The sequence below is a fragment of the Danio rerio genome, chromosome 7 (genome assembly GCF_052040795.2).
Source record: "Danio rerio strain M-AB ecotype USA chromosome 7, GRCz13ab, whole genome shotgun sequence".
NCBI classification, from domain to species: Eukaryota; Metazoa; Chordata; class Actinopteri; order Cypriniformes; family Danionidae; genus Danio; species Danio rerio.
Window position 1 is genome coordinate 79,522,501 of NC_141027.1, and position 22,500 is coordinate 79,545,000.

General features: G+C 39.6%; 1 protein-coding gene across 50 annotated transcripts in view; it reads left to right on the top strand.

The window, feature by feature from the left end:
* LOC101882941 (adhesion G protein-coupled receptor L3) overlaps window positions 1–22,500 on the top strand; it is a 404,469-nt gene that overhangs the window by 242,446 nt on the left and 139,523 nt on the right. For 29 of the 50 annotated variants that reach the window (XR_015496550.1, XR_015496551.1, XR_015496552.1 and 26 more), the window contains exon 4: window positions 2,572–2,681. Coding sequence is in view for 46 of the 50 variants with exons in the window: in XM_087262378.1 (XP_087118504.1) it covers window positions 2,572–2,681 (110 nt within the window). In the remaining 4 variants the exon portion in view is untranslated. Of the gene's footprint in view, window positions 1–2,571; window positions 2,686–22,500 lie in introns of all 50 variants that reach the window. The other 21 variants (XR_015496553.1, XM_087262380.1, XM_087262359.1 and 18 more) reach the window with 1 other exon arrangement.

A 22,500-nucleotide genomic window follows, 5' to 3' on the forward strand; every position in this document is an offset into this window, starting at 1 on the left:
AGGAGAGACTTCAGACTAATTCATCAAACTGAATATCAAACCAGTCATTTAGCAGCATGGTTTTAATAAAAAATAAATTGAAGATGCACTATTAAATGTCCAACAGGGCTCTGAATTCATGACCCTTTTAAGCACACTTCTATTCACACACTATGTAACACAGAAAAATAAAGTTATTAAATGAATGTTTCAGCTGTTTCAGTCAATCTAAATGCCTCAAACTGCTAAAGGACGTAAAGGTTGTGTCGTGATGTGAAGTGCCATTGTGTTGTGTTGAACACTAATTACATTTTGATGGGGAATTATGAACAGTTTTGAACAGTGTGCACTAATGAATCACAGTAAAAGCGGCGACATTTAAGCAAATCAGGTCAATTTTGATTTAGTGTCTTCTTTAAAGTGGCTGAATTATCATTTAATAAATTACACATGTAGTGAGAATGCCATTAAGAGCCGTATTTCAGTATTAACTACACTGTCAAATATATCTGTAAATGAACAGTTTCTGTATTTTGTGATCCACAAGTGTTTTTCAGTTGTTTATTATTGGGAATTGCATTATGGGATGTGCATCTCTGCTCTTGTTGACTTTTGATGTTGAAAATTCAATTCTACAGTTTAACAAAGTGACTTTTATTGACATTTAATTGTTTTAAATAATAAAATGTAAGAAATAGCAGTAATATCACACGAGTAGCAGTGCGATATGGCTCGTCCTGCGGCCCTGTGCCAACGCACGCCTCCCACCAGTGCCGATATACAGCCATATCTCACTGCTACTCGTGTGATATTGCTCATATATATATATATATATATATATAGGTCTAATTTCAGCGATCTCCACTTCTGGGACTTCCAGAGCGAGTTCGGTGCTCAAGTCTGCATCGGTGCATTTTTGATATCAAGAACACATCCGGGAAGTTTCACGCGTCGTCTGTTCTTGCGGTCTTGAGTATTGGAACTGAACTTTGTCAGCTGATGATGATGTTACACGAGAACACGAGGATGCAAGACAGCTAAAAAACGCATATTGAGAAACAGCCTATATTTTGATAACATTACAGCAACAATGCTGTGAAAGGAACCGTATAAAATGGAAAAAAGTCACAATAACCGGTCACCGGAAGTTTATCAGTATGGGAAGAAACATTAGGGGCCCTATCATACACCCGGCGCAATATGTCGCAAGGCGCAACGCAATTGTTGTTTGCTAGTTTCAGCTCGGCGCAAGAGTCGTTTTGACATTTTGCGGCACGCTGTTTAAATAGCAAATGCATTTTGCGCTCATGTGTGCACCCATAGGTGTTCTAATCTAAAAAAGCAGGCGTGTTTTGGCTCGTTGCTATTTTGAAAAGCTACGTATAATAGTCTGTTCTTTAGACCAGAACAAAGCGGGTCTATTGTCTGCCGCAGAGTGCGCCTCGCTTACACACTGCTTAATACAAACAAAATGAAGAGCAATACGCAAATATCTTTACATACTGTATGAAAAATAATTATAATATTAAGGATATGTATATTATATAATAAGAATGTGTATATATATATATATATAAAGGATTAAAATATTAATCTAAAATAATATTTTCTAGCCTACATAAATATAAACACCACTGCCTTCATGCCTTCATCATCTCGGGAGGCTTTTTCAGTTTATTTAATTTGCTTTTGTATAATGTTATTATTATTAGCAGTATTATTTATTATATCCATATTTATATTTGTTTTATTAAAAACAAGCTTAGATTTGTCCACCTGTCAGGTTTTAGACCATATGGGGCACAGCATGTATTTTAGGATATAACTCAGGTTTTTGAGCACACTTCATTATTATTGTTCATTTATTCGTTTGCTGGAGATTAGAACTGAATTTAGTAATAGTTTTGAAACAAATCTTTGCGCTTAACAAACAAAATTAAAGTGAAACTAGATTATGAGATGCCTTATCTCTCATTCTCGCGCTGCAGATGCTCTGTTTAACTGTTTTCTTTCTACTGAAATGCTCAGTTTTTCCACTTTAACTTACTTTACGTCATGTAAATAGCAAATGCGCTTATGGCATGACGCAGCCGACTTTTAAAGGGAATGGGAGATGAGACTCTGATTGGTTTATTCTCAAAACACACCTGTAACTCATTAAGAAAATAAGCTCAACCCTTTTAGACCATGCGTAATGGCACAAAGTGCATTTTCCTGACCTTAAAAAAGCTAAAGTGTATTCTGACATGCCCTGAATGCGTTTGCGCTCTGCGCTTTGCACTTTGTGCATGGACCGTCAAAATAGAGCCCTAGCTATACCCTATTCTGGGTGTCTTTCGTTTTTTTTACGGTTATTTATTCATCCTATTTGTTCACACCATTGTAATCTCCGTGCCATATGGTTCAGCCTCTCCAAAGTCATTTTGTTGTCCAAAAATCATGATAAAAAAGTATAACACATCGCTCCCTGACAAGCCCTGTGTGTGTTGAGCTCAAAATAAAGGTTATAAGTGTCAACAGAGCCTTTAACCTCAGTGTGAGCAATAGGCCTGACAGCGCTGATGATTTTCCTCCATCTGCTTGTGTTTTCAGGTGTAATAACAGGACACAGTGTGCTGTCGTGGCCGGACCCGATGCTTTTCCCGACCCCTGTCCTGGGACATACAAATACCTGGAAGTCCAGTATGAATGCGTCCCGTACAGTACGTATCCATGCTCAGTAATATTATGATCATCTGTTATCAGTAACACTTCACAATGTACATTACTGATGATTGAATTAGGCCACACTGAATAAAGTGTTGCATGCAGAACTGTTGCAAACAGTTTATTTGTGTTGAATTTAAACAAACAGATTAAGTTTGATAATGTTCAGCTTAATGTGTTTGTTTATATTCAACACAAATAAATTGTTTACAACCACTTAACATAAAAAAATTGAGTAAATCTAAGGAATCATCTCAGATTTTTTTTTTTCAGTGCAGGGGTGGCCAACCCCTGTTCCTGGAGAGCCACCTTCCTGCAGATTTCAGTTGCAATCTATATCAAAAACTATAGCGAGCTGTGTACATGTAACAGGGGTCAGCCAGTAGGTGCTGTGCAGGTAAACCTCACTCCTCTGATCTCTAAAGGTGCATTAGCGACATACACTAGAGTCCATGGTCTCCTTGGTAGAGCAACCAACTCCCATGCGGAAGATTGGCGGTTCGATACCAGCTCAGAGTGGGTTGGGTGGCGTAGGACTGGCAGGGTTACATTGGTGCCGTGAGGTTTAGGGGGGTGAGTGTAACAGAGGCCAGCCAGTAGGTGCTGTGCAGGTAAACCTCACTCCTCTGACTTATTTATTCATTCATTCATTCATTCATTTATGTATTAATTTATTTATTCATTTATTCATTGAATAGCTAAATTGGGTTTCCCAGTAATAGGTTGCAGCTGGAAGGGCATCTGCTGCATAAAACATATGCTGGATAAGTTGACGGTTCATTCCGCTGTGGCAACCCCTGATTAACATAGGGACTAAGGCGAAAAGAAAATGAATGAATGAATGAATGAATACCTAAACACTGAGAGGTCACCACAGCAGAATGAACCACCAACTATTTCAGCAAATGTAGGCATATTTCTGATGAGCCTGGGCTGGAATTGTCAATTTTATTTTTATATTTTATCTTTATAAGCATTTTCTTTTTTATTTATTTATTCATTCATTTATTCATTGAAAAGCTAAATTAGGTTTCCCAGTAATAGGTTGCAGCTGGAATTAGGCCAGGGGTGGCCAACCCTGTTCCTGGAGAGCCACCATCCTGATGATTTTAGTTGCAACCCATATCAAACACTATAGCGAGCTGTGTACATGTAATAGGGGTCAGCCAGGTGCTGTGCAGGTAAACCTCACTCCTCTGACCTCTAAAGGTGCATTAGCGACAGACACTAGAGTCCATGGTCTCCTTGGTAGAGTAACCAACTACCCTGCGGAAGGTTGCCGGTTCGATACCAGCTCGGAGCGGGTTGGGTGGTGTTGGATTGGTGGGGTTACATTGGTGCTGTGACCTGGATGGGAGAGAGGTTTAGGGGGGTGAGTGTAACAGAGGCCAGCCAGTAGGTGTTGTCCAGGTAAATCTGACTCCTCTGACCTCTAAAGGTGCTCTAGCGACTGACACTAGAGGCCATGGTCTTTAGCCTACTTGTTAGAGCAACCTGCTCCTATGCGGAAGGTCTCCAGTTCAATACCAGCTCGGAGCGGGTTGGGTGGCGTAGGACCAGCGGGGTTACATATACACCCCTAAAATAACATTTTTACCACATTATAATAAACCAATCTGAATTGTGTTTTGAACTGAACCTAAACTGGCCCACTCAGAAGAACCTTAATATTAATATTAAATAATAAAAAAAATTTAACTAGCTGCCCTTTAACGTACTGAAATAAAAGTCTCAGCAACTTCTGGTTCACACGGACCTCAACAAGCTTTATCTGATGCAACCTTATTGTATCACACACAAGAAAAACATGCAGAATTCCACACGTTTTCTGAGTCCAAATGAGTTAATTTAATTGTTCTTGTAAATTTAAGTGGATTGAACATAAAAGTCAAAAACTACAGAATTGTGTTGATTCAGCTCAGGGAGTTTGAACAAGCTGCAAAATCCTGTTCTGAGTGCATCTAATGAAAAACACACACTGAAATGCAGCTCAGTGGAAACGGCGGCCTCAAATCTGATTTATTCCACTTCTTTTTTCCACCCTGCAGTTAAAAGTCTCTCCTTTATTTGAACTCATGCGTTCCTATCTCTCTCTTTCTCTGTATGTGTGTGTGTGTGTGTGTGATGACTTTGGTTACTGTGAGCTTCGTGATAAACTATGTAAGCGCTGCACTTTGTCAAAATGAGTAAGTTGCCAGATAGCTAATGATAGCGTTTGGCCATGATAGATCGGCTCTTCTGTATCTTTAGTTATGGGAGCGAAGCGTCGCATCCATCTACCTGCAGGAATACCTGCGCTATTTACTCTGTTGGCTTTTCCGTACACCGCTGTTCATCTATACTGATAAATGAACGCCACGCAAGCGTGAATTGAGTTTAATTGCTGCAGACTGAAGCTGGAGAGAAAATAAGGACTTTCTTTTCCGCTATTGTTCAAAAGTTTGGGGTCAGTACCATTTTTTAGCAGAGGAATTAGCGTTTATTCAGCAACGGCGCGTTGAATTGATCAAATGTGACGGTGTTTACATTCATAATGTTACAAAACATTTCTATTTTAAATGAATGTTGTTCTTTTGAGCTTGTATTATATTTATAAGAGACTCTTGAATTAAGTATTTCACAGTTTGCATCAGGGCCGGAGTGGGACTCCTTTTCAGCCCTGGAGTTTCAAGCCTCAGACCGGCCCACCTCACTTCACGACTGTCTATATTAAAATATGGCGGGATATTAATGGCAATATTAATCGAGCGCAGCGGTGATGTTTGCGCGCGAGGAAAAGTGAACCGTGAGCAGATTACAGGTCTACACGCGAGAAAACTATTTTGATATGTCATTATATGACTTGGTCATAATGGTAAGAATAGGCATTATTATGAGATTAATTATTACAAGAAATATCTGATTATTGAAAGTAAGTCGTCACCTATTATTACTGAGAAAGTCTATTAGTTTCACATTGTGACATTATGATATGGATTATGATCCAATATATTTTTATTTAACGGGGAAAATAGCTTACCTGCGTCCAATCCCGGCTCTTCCGGAAAGGAAGAGTAGCCAATAGCGTAGAGATAACAAGTACACCAAGTCCCGCCCCAGGACTGACAAAAATCCGAAATGTTTCGCGTGAGCAGAGAGAAGAACCAGCGAGCGAGCGGAGAGAACTGATTGCGCGCGCGTGCTGTAGGCATGACCTCGCTTGCGAGAGCGTACATCGTGCGCACAGATGATGATGTGCGCGCGCGGGCCTTGTTTTCTCGTGCTGGATCAGTTGAGCGTGCGCGTGAAGATCCCCTGTGCGCTCGCGAGCTGTAGTTTTCTCGCGTGTAGACCTGTAATCTGCTCACGGTTCACTTCTCCTCGTTCGCAAACATCACCGCTACGCTCGATTAATATTGGCATTGATATGCCACCATAAAATAAAGTCATTTCCAATTCAGTTTCTAATAACACTACCGCGTCTTTTTCAAGTAATCAGCTGCTTTAGAACTTCAAATATTCAAAAACCCTAACAGTATTATATGTCTTAACCAGGGCCGGAGTGGGACTCTTTTTCAGCCCTGGAGTTTCAAGCCTCAGACCGGCCCACCTCAGTTCACCACTGACTATATTAAAATAAGGTTATTTCCAATTCAGTTTCTAATTACACTATCACGTCTTTTTTTTTTTTTTTTTTTTTTTTTGAGAAAACAGCTCTTTTAGAACTTCAAATGTTCAACAACCCTTACAGTATTATGTCTTAACAATAAAAATGAAAAAAAAAATTTTTTTACTCAGACAAGGACCGAACCCAGGTTGGCCACGTCATAATCTAACATACTAACCACTGTACCACAACAGCTGTACGTTGATTGGAGACATATCTAATTATATCATCATTAACCTGCAGGCTGCAGCCTGCTCACGAGGCTACGAGAAAATAGATAAAAAGAGCAGAGCTGCGGTAAAATAATGAATAAGAAGGCTGTGGTCAAGTAAATAAATAAATTATTTTTAAAAAGTGTGACTGCTGAGAGCAACAGATTCTGGAACTAGGGACACCGGCCCTCGCGGCCAAAAAAACGGACCGGCCCACCGGGAATTCTCCCGGTCCCCCCGATTAGCCAATCCGGGCCTGGTCTTAACAATAAAAATGAAAAGCTCGTAACTTTACATATCCAGGTGAGAATCGAACACGGGTCGTCTGCTTGGTAACACAACACGCTGACCACTGGACCACAATGGCACTATTCTATCAGGAGCAAAAAATATATATTGCACTGTGACTGACCTGTATCTCTTTCTACCCCTTTAAGATCATCAAATGATATCAGACTTATTAAGTAGTGAATCATCTGATTTTCATTGAGCAGGTGTAATATTCATAAAATTAAATTTTTCGAAATCTTATATTCACTAAGGTGCCGCTGTTTGGGGTTGAATGATGATTTACTATTACATCATGATTACCCTGCGGGCTGCATTTTGCTCACGGGGCTGCGAGAAAATCAATAAAAAGAGCGGAGCTGTGGCAAAATATTGAATCAAAAGAGTCAGGCTATGGTCAAATACTAAGGGTGTCAAGTTACACACATAATTACCACCTGTCAATCACTTTTTCTGCGGGACTCGTGAATAGGCAGTGATCTGTGTCGTTATAATGGCGTCTGTAAAAAAGATGCACAACCAACAGGAACCAGCCAACAGTATCTGAGGTGTTCGCTAAAATGACTAAGTACAAGTGAGTGAAAGATTGAAGCAGTCCTCTGACTGCCTGCACCTGCTGTCTCGAGCGCAAGGCTGTGTGTGCGTCTGTGTCTGTGTGGTCACGTGATGTGCATTTTCAGAGGTAGAGAGGAAGGAGGGCTGCTCAGAAATGCTACACGCCACTGTGGATGTCAAATCGTTGTCGTTCTAAAATGCCATTTAAAAACAAAGACAGTGTAAACAGGGCCTGAGTGTGTACTTTTCGCGGGCGGATTTGCAACGGGGGCGGGCGGAGGATCGCGATGCCGGTGTTGTCTATCGGACGAACCGTACGTAATACGCACATAGCAGAGCTTGCAAAACTGTGGGGGTTTTTTGTCGACAACACGAACGTTGTCAACATAACTCACTGGAAATTCAAAATGCTTACAAACCGGCGACTTCATTGAAAGAGGAGAGGGTTTAAGCTCTGTCGACGGGTCTCCTGCTTCTGCAGTTTAACAAGCACTTCAACAAGCCGGTTTTTTTCCCGCTTGGCAAGCCAAGCTGACGTGACATGGGGGCGTGGCAGCATCGACAATTCTGTTTTTTGATTGGATAATCGAAATTGAGCATAAATTTCGATCGATTTCGATTAAAAATCAAAATCTTGACACCCCTATCAAATACATGAATAAATGAAAAGAGTGTGACTGCTGAGAGTGCAAGCAGCAAGGGACACCGGCCCTCGCGGCCAAAAAACGGACTAGCCCAGCGGGAAATCTCCCGGTCCTCCCGATTAGCCAATCCGGGCCTGGTTTGCATTAAATGAACAGTACAAGGGCCTCACAGCAAGAAAGTCGCTGGTTCGAACCTCGGCGTTTCTGTGTGGAGTTTGCATGTTCTTCCTGCCTTCGCGTGGGTTTCCTCCCAAATACACATTCATTCACACATACATTCATCAATAGCGCATGCGTTTGCACTGATGTGGAAACAAGAGCACCCTGGAGGAAACCAACGCCAACATGGAGAGAACATGCAAAGAGAAACTAACCGACTCGAACCTGCGACAACTCTTGCTGTGAGGCCATTGTTAACCACTGAGCCACCGTGCCGCCCTAGAAAAGAACAATAGGTGAATATAAAATCAAACATAAGTCCATTTTTCTTATGCATTGTGCTTGAACTCTTCAGAAGCCATGCGATAGCCGCACAAGAAAAGCAGAATGAAACCCGAGGTCATCCTTTTGTCCTTTGCTGAATTTGATGGATGCCATTCTGAGCTGTTATTGCACTGCAGACAGCTGCGAGACGCTTTCATTTTCCTTCTCCAAAGCATGATGTCATATTGAACCTGTTTTTTGGGTGATTTAAATTGCAATGGCGGTAATTCAAGTTCACTTTCGTGTGCATAATTTCCTCAAAGCGTCAATTAACACAACAAACAGCGCAGCCCGTCTGATGGCCTGAATCCTCGCGTGTGTAATTCGATCTCAGCTTTCCAGAGGACATCCGAGAGAGCGTTTCTTTGTCACTGTCATGTGTTTATGCCAGAGAGAAAGAGCCGCATCACCTGTTAATAATGGTATTATCGGTGACAAACGCACCTCAGCGCATATTAAATCTGTCATTGTGCGGTCGCATGAAAGAAGGGCTGAAAGAGAGCGAAAGATTGGCTTGATGAAGAGAAGAAGTTGATGAATGAACTCATTAATGGAGAGCGAGACGTGGGCGGAGCCTGTGAGACTCCTGCATTATACACTACTGTTCAACAGGGATGATCTTTCAGTGATGATCTTCTGTGGTAAAGTCTAGAAGGGATACAGCTGCAGATACACACATCGATATTGCATCATTTTGGAGACACTGTACAACAATAATTCATATTGTTACATTACTGTTAGGGTTGGGGTGGGGTAAATGTTAATAAAATACAATTTAATGGGTATTTTAATGTTTAATATAAATAAAACTCTGTGTAATTACTATTTTTACATGACTTTGATGGTTGGGTTTAGGGTTGGAGTAGGGCTAGATGTTAATAACATGTAAATAATGGGTATTTTAATTAGTAAAACAGTGTATAATTACTGTTTTTACATCACTGTGATGGTTGGGTTTAGGGTTGGGGTTGGGGTGGATGTTAATAACATGTAAATAATGGGTATTTTAATTAGTAAAACAGTGTATAATTACTGTTTTTACATTACTGTGAGGGTATGGGTAGATGGTAATAAAGCACAATTAATGTATAATTTAATAAATAATATAAATAATAATGAATATAATTACTATTTTTACATTACTGTGAAGGATTGGTTTAGGATTGGGGTTGGGGTAGACATTGATAAAGTACAATTAATGGGTATTTTAATGAATAATAATATGTATAATTACTGTTTTTACATTACTGTTAAATCTGGGTTTACGGTGAGGGAAGGAGTAGATGTTAATAAAGCACAATTAATGCATAATTGTATAAATAATAGGAATAATAATCAATATAATTACTATTTTTACATGACTGTGATGGTTGGGTTTAGGGTTGGGGTAGGGCTAGATGTTAATAACATGCAATTAAGGGGTATTTTATTGAATAATACAGTGGATGCTTAATGTTTGTGCATTACTGTGATGGTTGGGTTTAGGATTGCGGTGGGGTAGATGTAAATAAAGTATAATTAATGGATAATATAATAAATATTATGAATAATAATCAATATAATTACTATTTTTACACCACTGTGATGATTGTGTTTAGGGTTGGGGTAGGGCTAGATGTTAATAAAGTACAATTAATGGATAATTTAATAAATAATATGAATAATAATCAATATAATTACTATTTTTACATTACTGTGATGGTTGGGTTTAGGGTTGGGGTTGGGGTAGATGTTAATAACATGTAATTAATGGGTATTTTAATGAGTAAAACAGTGTATAATTACTGTTTTTACATTACTGTGAGGGTTGGGTTTAAAGTTGGGGTAGGGGTAGAAGTTAATAAAATAATATTAATGGGTATTTTAATGACTAATATGAATAATAATTGATATAATTACTGTTTTTACATCACTGTGATGGTTGGGTTTAGGGTTGGGGTAGGGGTAGACATTAATAACATGCAATTAAGGGGTATTTTAATGAATAATATAAATAATACTCAGCATCATCACTGTTTTTATATTACTGTGAGAGTTGGGGTGGTGGTAGATGTTAATAAAATACAATTAATAAGTAATTTAATTATATAAATAATGCTCTGTTAAACATCATTTGAAAAAAATAATCAAAGGAGGGCTAATAATTCTGACTTCAACTGTATATAGGGTTTGTGAAGCTAATTGCTCTTGAATTCAGTGTTTACATACAACAGTCACCATCACTTATTGAAGCTGAACTTTTTTTGTCTTCCGCTGTTAGTTTGACCAAAGTTTTCCCTCGTCAAAGAAGGAACGGTGAAATACTGGAAGGGATATTTGTCGGACAAAACTGAGATAGAGAGAAGCCCTTTGCAGTGTTGCTGTGGCGGGTGTCATGTGTCTGCTGTAGGAGGGCGTTTGATGCGAGAGCTTGACGTGTGTTAGTATTCATAGAGAAAGACCACCAGTGAGAGTCTGACTGACAGCCGGCGTCTCTCCTTTACACATCAAATAGCAAAACACCCCGGGACAGTGAAGGTGATTTAGTGATCGTGCTGACCCTGAGTGATGGACACTGCTGTTGATGTCTGCGCCTCGTATTATTTATTTCAGCTCTGACCTTGAATCGCTCTGCAGTTTTTGGAAGCACTCGTACACAACCACACACACATACAGAAAGTTTAGACGGGATGTTTGCGATCATCGCTAGTGTTTACCAGTGTTTGTATTGCGCATACTGATAGTTCGGGATTTCAACAAACTCTCCGCCATGTTTGATACTGAACGATACTTCAAATCAAGAAGCTCGTTAAAGAGGAAAGAATGTTGTAACTTTTACTGGCGCTGAAATTTACGATTTCCACCTGGAGGCAATGAAACTAGTGAAAATAACACAGACTGACACTGTAGGAGCCATATATAATGACCAGTTGCAAAAGAAAATTCAGATATAATTCAATATCTAGAGTTGTATATAGATATAATATAATATAGATATAATCTTTTGCGATGATTCTACAGTTGCTATGGTAACACAATAACTATAGTAATATATCTGTTGTGGTGATTCTACAGTTACTATGGTAACACAGCAACTATAGTAGTGAATCCTTTGCGATGATTCTACAGTTGCTATGGTAACACAATAACTATAGTAATGGATCTGTTGCGGTGATTCTACAGTCACTATGGAAACACAACTATAGTAGAGTATCTATTCTGGGGATTCTGTAGTTGCTATTGTAACACAGCTATAATAATGTATCTGTTGTTGTGATCCTGTGGTTTCTATGGTAACATAACAACTATAGTAATCTATCTGCTGTGGTGATTCTATGGTTGCTATGGTAACACAACAACTCTACTAATGTATTTGTTGTGGTGATTCTGTAGTTGCTATAGTAACACAAAAACTATAGTAATTGATCTGTTCTGGGGATTCTGCAGTTGCTATGGTAACACAACAACTATAGTATTTGATCTGTTGTGGCGATATTACAGTTGCTATGGTAACACAACAACTATAGTATTTGATCTGTTGTGGCGATATTACAGTTGCTGTGGTAACACAACAACTATAGTAAAGTATTTGTCATCATGATTCTATGGTTGCTATGGTAACACATCAACTGTACAGTAGTAATGTATTTGTTGTAGTGATTCTGTAGTTGCTATGGTAACATCAACTATACAGTAGTATTGTATCTGTTGTGGTGCATCTTTAGTTGCTATGGCAACACAACTATTTTAATGTATCTGTTGTGGCGATTCTATAGTTGCCATGGTAACACAAAAACTATTGTAATTAATCTGTTGTGGGGATTATATAGTTACTATGGTAACACAACAACTATAGTAATTGATCTGTTGTGGTGATTCTATAGTTGCTATGGTAACACAACAACTATTTTAATGTATCTGTTGGGGTGACTATAGTTGCTATGGCAATACATCAAGTATAGTAATTGAATTATTGTGGTGATTCTATAGTTTCTATGGTAACACAACAACTAATTAAATAAACAAATGACCCAAAACTGTAGTTTTCTACATCTTAAGCGTATATTATACAATACACCACAGTTTACTGTAGTAAAAACTAAAGTATACTAGGGTATTTGTTCAAGTTCATCTGTTAACGATTTGGTACTTAAGTGTGCTGGAGCATTTATTAGCAAAGTTAAAGTCTGTACTATTATATACATGCAGTGTAATAGCATGGATCAAAAACTTTATAGTATGTACCTCTAAATTACTATAGTATTTTGTGAAAGGCATGCTAATATGTTCTATAAAGTGTTTTGTCTCTGCAATATATGTCTCTTCTAGACATGATGTTGACATTCAAACCCTTAAACTAGGGATGCTCCGATCAATCGGCCGGAGATCGGTATCGGCCGATAATCACATTTAATGGCTCGATCAGTACTCGCCAATCTGGCCGATCTCATGAACCGATTGCAAGTGACTGTTTACATGTGTCATATAACATTTACAGATGTGGAGCATCCTCTGTTTACAGTCTATAAGTTCATTCATTTTCTTGTCGGCTTAGTCCCTTTATGAATCTGGGGTCACCACAGCGGAATGAACCGTCAACTTATCCAGCATACGTTTTACACAGCGGATGCCCTTCCAGCTGCAACCCATCACTGGGAAAAACCTACAAACTCTCATTCACAATCATACACTACGGACTATTTAGCCTACCCAATTCACATGTGTTTGGATTGTGGGGGAAACCGGAGCACCCGGAGGAAACTGACCCAGCCGAAACTCGAACCAGCGACCTTCTTACTGCGAGGCAATCGTGCTACCCACTGCGTCACTGTTGCATCCTTAATTTATTCTCCTAATTAAGGACCATACTTAGAGGGAAAAAGTGCTTAATGCATTGTAAAGCTTGAAGCATCAGGATCGGTACTCAGTATCAGCCGATCACCATGACAAGGAATCGGTATTCAGTACTGGCTGCAAAAATCTTGATCGGAGCATCCCTTTTCTTAAACGAGAATTAAAAGTTGCAAGTCTACATTATTCAATTCAATTCAGCTTTATTTGTATAGCGCTTTTACAATGTAGATTGTGTCAAAGCAGCTTCACATAAATGCTCATAGTAACTGGATCAGGGTTGTTCAGTTTTTAGTGTTTCAGTTCAGTTCAGTTTAGCTCAGTTCAGTGTGCTTTAAAGTCATTACTGAGAGTCCAAACACTGAAGAGCAAATTAATCGATGCGTAGCACTACCGATCCTGAACCATGCGAGCCAGAGGCGACAGCGGAGAGGGAAAAAAACTTCACTGATAGGAGAGTGAAGAAAAAAAAAACATTATCAGTTATAATTAAACTGGAATTATTGATAACACATAATCAGTTCTTTATTTGGAGCCAGTATCAGCAGATCTTTATTAATGGTCAGATATTCACTATACAGACTGCATGCAACACAGCAAAAAAAGCACAATAGATGATCTGAAAATTGAAGATAAATATGCCCGTCTTCGCATCGACTGCTGAAATTGAGCCAATAGTCTGTTCGTTCTCTTTACCAGGTGTGGCACAGATATTTAATTAGGCCTTAATTACTTTTACCTTAAATCCAGTTCCCAATAATGCCTTTTCAGCAGGAGTGAGGAGAATGGCTGGCCCAGCATGCATTGTGGGTTCAGATGCGGCGCTTTGTCTTCGGTGTGTCTGCACAGAGAGAATCGCTTTATGGATTCTGGCCTTTATGAGGGCGATAGAATGAGAGCTGATTGTTTTGGCAGCTTTTTTTTTTTTTTGCACCTGTGTCTTTCTCTGGCCGTAATCAATCTTCTGTGCATGAGCCGAGTTCGCATGCTTTGTTCTGTGGTCTCGCTAGATGATTCGCCATCATCGGCCTTTAACAAACAACACCTGTGTTCGATCTCTGACACCTGCTTTTTTTTACCTGTTGCTGTGTTTTCAGGACGATCTGAAGCTTGCACCGCATCTCCTTGTTGCCATGACACTGGGTTTCAGAAGCTCCTCCCCCTTGTGGGCGGAGGAGTCATGTTTCATATTATAAAATGTACTTTATATTTATGAATTGAATCTTGTTTTCTTTAATCTCGACTTCTCATTGGTCCACTGGTTTTGGACCTGACAGTGATTATGGGTGTGAAAGTTGAAGGTCTTTCAACTTGGCACAGCGTCTAAAAAATGCAACCCGGGCTCAATGTAGAAACGTAGCCCCGCGGACGTTTCTGCGGACCGCGATTTACATGCCGGGAGGTACGTATTCGAGCGTTTTTTTGTTTTCGCGGATCCACGAGAGGCCGCTGTGCGTGCTTTTTCGCGTCTCGGGCGGGCGCCTCTCGGGAGCGCGCGGCGTTCGCGCCCGCGCCCGCGCCGTTCTCGCACGAAAAAGCCACCGGATCAAAAAAAAAAAAAAAGCAAAAGCCCTCGTCTTCGATTTCGACCGCGTTTTCGGATCCCGGCGTGTTCTCGCCCTTATTTTTCGGATTCCGTTTTTCGTCTTACCTGATTTCCGGAACCTGCTGTTCCCCGGACTCAATCCCGGTCGTCATCCACCGCGGCCGGCTCCGGCTCCTCCTCCTCCGGGGCCTCCGCTCCGCCGACGCAACGCTGTGAGCTAGGTGGACAAACTGATTGCGTCGGGAAATCCCTCCACTCGGAGGCGAGCCGTCGGCCGGCGAGCGGGAAGAGGAGGGGCGAAGCGGCGCCACACTGCCCCGCAGCGTTCGCTCGAAAAAAAAACAAACGCGGCCTTTACGTACCTCCGACCACGTAAATCGCGGCCTCCAGAAACGTCCGCGGGGCTACGTTTCCAGAATGAGCTTGGGTTGAAAAAATGAGCGCCACTTCAAAAGACGCAAGTGTAATGGTCACACACATCCGACAAGTGTGTGTTTACATTGAAAAACAATAGAGAAGTAGTGTGTTGGAAAGGAAAAATGCATTCTGTTTAAATGCCCCCCCCCCATATTTGATGTGAAAAGTTTCCAAAGGTTGGCATCGGTTGAGCCTCTGCTCTTTTGCAGCTGTGTGTGTGTATGTGTGTGTGTGTGTGTGTGTGTGTGTGTGATGTGCAGCCAATCAGCACTTGTTAATTACCCTGATGCTGAACGGCCAGTTAATTGGTGTTGGCAGAATCTGGATGCCATCAGGTGTTTATCATGCGCAGGTGATTACAGGTATCGGTCGGGTCTGAATCCGATTAAAAGCGGAGCCAAGACATGGGTGCGTTTCTGTTCATCCGGCCCTGCTGTGACCCGCCAAGCTGCGCCGAGAGCTTCAGCGGAGATTTGGACAGAGCGCAGCCTCCAAATAAGCATCCATTGGGCTTTCTCCCCAAAAATCACAGAATATAATCAATGTGGACAGCGCCGAAGACCACGCTGGAAAACAGATTGCAGCCACAAGCAGCTCGCGGAAATAATCTAAAGCTCCCTTCCAAACGGCTTGGCTCTTCTGCCCGCTTTTCCGTCCAACTGTCCGCAGAGGATGCAGGATATATCAGTATCAGATTATGGATATATACAGAGCCTGAAACCGTAGCCTTGTGGGTTTATTAATTTGGGTTGTTTTTAGGTCAGTAATTAAATCAGCGAGGCCCTAATGAGTCCCTTGTTTCAACTGCGTGTCTGAGTTTTGACCCTGAAGAGGAAACGCAGCCAGAACGGGAGTCCAGTCCACAGACAGACACAATAGCTCCGTCGCTTCTGCAGATCACACGCTTTACAACAACAAACACTTTCATATTCAGTTCTTCTAAGGCAGGGGTGTCCAAAGTCGGTCCTGGAGGGCCGGTGTCCAGCAGATTTTAGCTCCAACTTGGCTCAACACACCTGCAAAAGATGTTTCGAGAAAGCCTAGTAGGACCTTGATTTGCTAGCCCAGGTGCGTCTGATTGGGGTTGGAACTAAACTTTGCTGGACACTGGCCCTCCAGGACCGACTTTGGACATGCCTGTTCTAAGGCCATCAGATGCACAAATCAAAGTTATTGTTTCTGTTTTTTTATGGTAAAATTAGATGCAGAAGGTCGCTGGTTCGAGTCCTGGCTGGATCAGTTGGCATTTCTTTGTGGAGTTTGCATGTTCTCCCTGTGTTAGCGTGGGTCCAAACACATGCACTTTAGGGGAATTGATGAACTAAATTGGCCTTAGTGTATGAGTGTGTGTATGTGTGAATGAGTGTGTATGGGTGTTTCCCAATACTTTTAGGTCAGTAGTTAAATCAAAAAGACCCTAATGAGTCCCATGATTCAACTGCATGTTTAAGTTTTGACCCTGAAGAAGAAACGCGGCCAGAACGGGAGTCCAGTCCACAGACAGACACAATAGCTCCGTCGCTTCTGCAGATCACACGCTTTACAACAACAAACACTTTCATATTCAGTTCTTCTCAGGCAGGGGTGGCCAATCCTGTTCCTGGAGATCTACCTTCCTGCAGATTTTAGTTGCAACCCTTATCGAACACACCTGTCTGTAATTATCAAGTGGATTTCAGGTCCTAATTAATTGGTTCAGGTGGGTTTGATCATGGTAGGAGCTGAACTGTACAGGAAGGTAGATCTCCAGGAACAGGATTGAGCGCCATTGTTCTAAGGCCATCAGATGTACGAATCAAAGTTATTGTTTCTGTTTTTATGGTAAAATTAGATGCAGAAGGTAGCTGGTTCGATTCCCGGCTGGATCAGTTGGCATTTCTGTGTGGAGTTTGCATGTTCTCCCCTTTTGGCGTGGGTTTCCTCAGGGTGCTCCGGTTTCCCCACAGTCCAAACACATGCGCTATAGCGGAATTGATGAACTAAATTGGCTGTAGTGTATGAGTGTGTGTGTGTGTGAATGAGTGTGTATGGGTGTTTCGCAATACTTTTAGGTCAGTAATTAAATCAGCGAGGCCCTAATGAGTCCCATGTTTCAACTGCGTGTCTGAGTTTTGAACCTAAAGAGGAAACACGGCCTATACACGCACAATAGTTGGTGGTTCATTCCGCTGTGGCGACCTCTAAAATAGAGACTAAGCGGAAGAAAAATGTGTTGTAATGTTCACAAACAGCATAACAAGACTCAGCAACTTCTGTATGTTTGTGTGCTGTATAAATAGTCCAGTAATGAGTCCATGAGCAGCTTCAGCTGTGTGAGTCTAATTAGTGGAGACTTAGAGCAGGTGTGTGTGTGTGTTGCATGACTGCATCTTGTAGTCTATATACTGGCAGATTTGCACCTCTATGTGATCTGTGTGTTTACCAGCAATCTGGAACGATTAGATCCCTGGTGATGGTGACAACGAATGAACATCCCAGAGTAAAGTTTGTTTTTCCATTTTTTTTTTATTCAGCAAAATAATTGAATGTTTTAGTTTAAGAATTAAAGTGTGCAAATGTCAAAGGAAGTTGCTACTTCATTTTAGAACCTTGTTGGCATGTTTTCGCACATTGCTAACTAGTTCTAGCATGTTTGTTGCCATTTTAACATATTAAAGGTGCAGTAGGTGATCTTCTACAATGCTAACAGCTTAGCATAAATCTCTGAATTACAGTCCCTCCCTGCTGTCTAGAGCCACGCCTCCTTAAATACGAGCACAGCAAAAGAACCCTCTCGGCGTGCAAGCCAAACTGACATGCTATTTCAGAGTGAATATTTAGAGTTGCATGTTAAACAATACAGGGAGAGACTAGGTGGAATAGCGCTGTTTACTTGTGTTTTGTAGTTAAACTAATTAAAATCTACATTATAGATGCTTTAAAAGGTCGCTTATGAAACTGAAAAAAAGTCTTATCAATATAATATAATCCCAGACATCCCAAGTCTCTCGGAGGTTTCGGGAGACTCCTGGATGCCCGCAAACGAATGATAATCTTCCGGAAATCGCGCGCCTCCCCCCGGTCCTTAAATACGTCGCACACCCCTCTCCACCGCATCCCTCCCAGCTCTTCAGGTACATTGGGCACAACTCACCCCCGCCGTTCAGGTAAACCGCACGCACACGCCCCCACCGCTACCAAGAAAGTGGTGGAAAAAATCAACATCTGCTACGACAGTATGCTATTTTAGCGGTAATATTTAAGCATAACAACTCATTTACACTGACATCATGGAATCAGTAACAATTCAGACAAGCAATTCCTACAGATTCGAACAGGGCAAAACAAATCACAGATGCAAGTGGTTGTATATAAAAGTTCATCTATCTGCATTAATATAAAGTCAGAGTCACACTTTTCTGTGTAATTGCAATTAACATATGACTATGAACCCCCCTCCCCCCCCGCTGACTTTATGAATGGTGTTCTTGAGCTGCTCTTGCCAACAGGAGTGATCAGCGTCGGCACGTGCGCCACTCACTGTGCTCTGTGTTTGTGTGTTTGACTTTGTAAAGAGCTGGTGTCAAGCGTTAATTGTTGATCCTGCGGTCGGGTGGAAATCACAGTCCCAAAGCACTTAATTTCCCTTTAACACACACACTCGAAGCCTCCAGACGCGCGGCAGCAATCAAACACAATCACCGGCATCAGCACATCCATTCAGCGGCGCTCTTTAAGTGCTGTCAGGCTCTCTGTGTGTGTCGCAGATGGAGAATCACACAAGTCTGGGTCACATTTCAGCCCCAAACAACAATGAAAAACACATGACATCCTGCATCAGGCCCAGGCTTTATCTGCAAACTTGTGTACAGGCGTTCAAGATTCGCTTTCAGTGTGTGTTTGCGGAAACACGACAGGGACCCTGCTGCTGCCGCTGGTGCTCTTCAGTTAAAGAAATAATCACCAACCAAAGCTTTAGATTGCAGTGTGAGCTCAGATGGTTTAATACACAAGGGTGAGGAGGCTGTACGAGTGCTGATATTTCACTCCTATCAGCCAATCAGATTCCAGAACCAGATATATATGGGCGAGGCAGTGGCGCAGTGGGTAGCACGTTCGCCTCACAGCAAGAAGGTCGCTGGGTCGCTGTTTCGGTCCTCGGCTCAGTTGGCGTTTCTGTGTGGAATTTGCATGTTCTCCCTGCCTTCGCGTGGGTTTCCTCCGGGTGCTCCGGTTTCCCCCACAATCCAAAGACATGCGGTACAGGTGAATTGGGTAGGCTAAATTGTCCGTATTGTATGAGTGTGTGCATGTGTGGATGTTTCCCAGAGATGGGTTGCGACTGGAAGGGCATCCACTGCGTAAAAACTTACTGGATATGTTGGTGGTTCATTCCGCTGTGGCGACCCCGGATTAATAAAGGGACTAAGCTGACAAGAAAATGAATGAATGAATATATATATATATATATATATATATATATATATATATATATATATATATATATATATATATATATATATATAGTGCTGTCACCATCACCAGGGATCTAATCGTTCCAGATGGCTGGTAAACACACAGATCACATAGAGCTGCAAATCTGCCAGTATATGGACTACAAGATCCAGTCATGCAACACACACACACCTGCTCCAAGTCTCCATTAATTATATATATTTAGTGCTGTGATATATATATATATATATATATAGTGCTATATATTAGTGCTGTCAAAATTAGTGCATTAATGCATGTGATTAATTTGAAATAATTATTATAAAAATTATGTATTAAAATTAAATAAAATTAGCACAATTAACGCAGTTGCAGGTTTTTTTTTTACTTCCTGTTCATTTTTAATCTTTCGACTTCTGTTTTAATGGAATTTGATAGCGCATGGCGAACGGAAAGAAAAACCTCTGCATTTCGTGACTCCGGTGGTCCTTTAAGATAATCAAATCGCTGCTTACGTGGTAAACATTTAATAAGAGTATTATCTTAATCATATTAAAATCAGAGTATTGGTGTCTTATGTGAATGTACTCAGGAAGTCTCTGGTGAAGTTGCGAGCTGTCAAAGACAGCACATTACTCCTTTCAGCATGAGCCTCCAAGTTTAGCGTGTTTCCTCATTTTATTTTGTTTTGTTTTATTTTTTGTTTTATTTTATTATTTTTTTACTTTCATTTAATTATTTTTTTTTTGTAATTTATTTATTATTTTATTTTTTAGTTTATTTAATAATTTTTAATTTAAGTTATTTATGTATTTTGGCCTTTTTTGCAGTCCATTTAGAATCCAACTTCTAAATCATGTTTTTCTTTATTGGCATTGATTTTTTTTTTTTTTTTAAAATTCAAATGTCATTAACATGCCTGTGTTTTAATTTCTGCAATAAATATGTCTGTCAAGCGAGGATTTTGATGGTTTATTGTGGGTATGTTGTTCACATGAAGAAATCTGTGTTACAAATTAAACAAAAATTCTAATAAACAATTATATTTTGAATTTAAATACTTTTTGTCTTGCGTTTACATTAATTTTACATTTGAATAGCTAAAAATACAAGCTTCAGTCTTTGAAATGTGATTAATCACAATTAATAAAAAAGTGTGATTAATTAGTAGATTTATTTATTATTTTACTATATTTTTATTTTATTTTATTTTATTAAATTTTCTGTTTAATTTTTTTATTTTTTTATTGAATCCTATTAGTTAATTTATTTTATTTTATTATATATTTATTTTAATTTTAATGTAATGTTTTTAATTTAATTAATTTTTTATTGTATTTTATGTTTTACTTTATTTTTGATTTAATGTAATCGTTTTTTTATTGTATTAATTAATTATTTAATTTTATTTTTCAATTTAATTTAATTTAATTTAATTATATTTTTAAATCTAATTTAATTTAATAAAATTTTTTATTGTAATTTATTTTTTATGTAATTTTCTTTTTTTGTTTATTTTAATTTTTAATTTAATGTTTTTAATTTTATTTAATTTAGTTACATTTTTTATTGTATTTTATGTTTTACTTTATTTTTCAATTTAATTAAATTATTTTTATTATTTTATATTATTTAGTTTTTTTATTTAATTTTATTTAATTTTGTAATATGTATTTAATGAATTAATTGATTTTTATTTTATTTATTTATTTATTTTTTATTTTTTATTTATTTTAATTTAATTTTTTTATAATCGATTGACAGCACTAATATATATATATATATATATATATATATATATATATATATATATATATATATATATATATATATATATATATATATATATATATTTATTTATTTTTTACTAAATTCCTCACAGTAATAGCAAAATATAACAAAAGCTTTGCAGCTTCTCTTTGGCCCTGAATATGACTTATTAATGTAAAGTTCTAACGCACACTACAAGTGCAAACTCCATATGATGAAGTGCTCTAGTTGTGCACCAGCTGAGAGACTGACAGCGCTGTTATTCTGAGCGCTGTTATATATTTAGACTGAAATATTCTCAGCTCATAACGTACCGTCAAACCACCTGTCAAACACACACCGTTCATCAGCCAATCAATTCCAGACGGATAACATCCCGACCACCGCACACTCATCCATATCTCAGATTACAGCAGAGAATGCGGTGGTTATAGCAGTGTTTGGGCTGCTGATTACAGTCAAACGCTTCATTAAGAGCACAGCAACACACACATTAAGTGCCGTTTGGCTGAGGACTCCAGTGTTTATGTGGTGTTTTGACCTCTGAAGCGCCGTTCAGGTGTCCAGAGCCGGCTTTATGTGCTGAATTATGAATGAATGGAAATGTGTGTGTGTCACTGATAACAGTAAACATATTAGAGCATGTCAGCACGGATGATTCACTGACCGCAGGTGCTGAACACACACACAGACATGCACAAACTCACACATACACAGACAGACACACGCTTGGGCAAACATTCCCAAAGACAGGTGTGGCAAGCTTGTGGCGTCATATTCAAGAAGACTTGAGGCTGTAATCGCTGCCAAAGGTGCATCAACAAAGTATTGAGCAAACGCTGTGAACACTGAGCTAAAAATAGATTTTTTATTTTGAATAAATTTGCAACAATTTTAAAAACTCTTTTCCACTTTGTCATTATGGGGGATTGTGTGTAGAATGTTGAGGACATAAATCAAGTTAATCCATTTTGGAATAAGGCTGTAAAA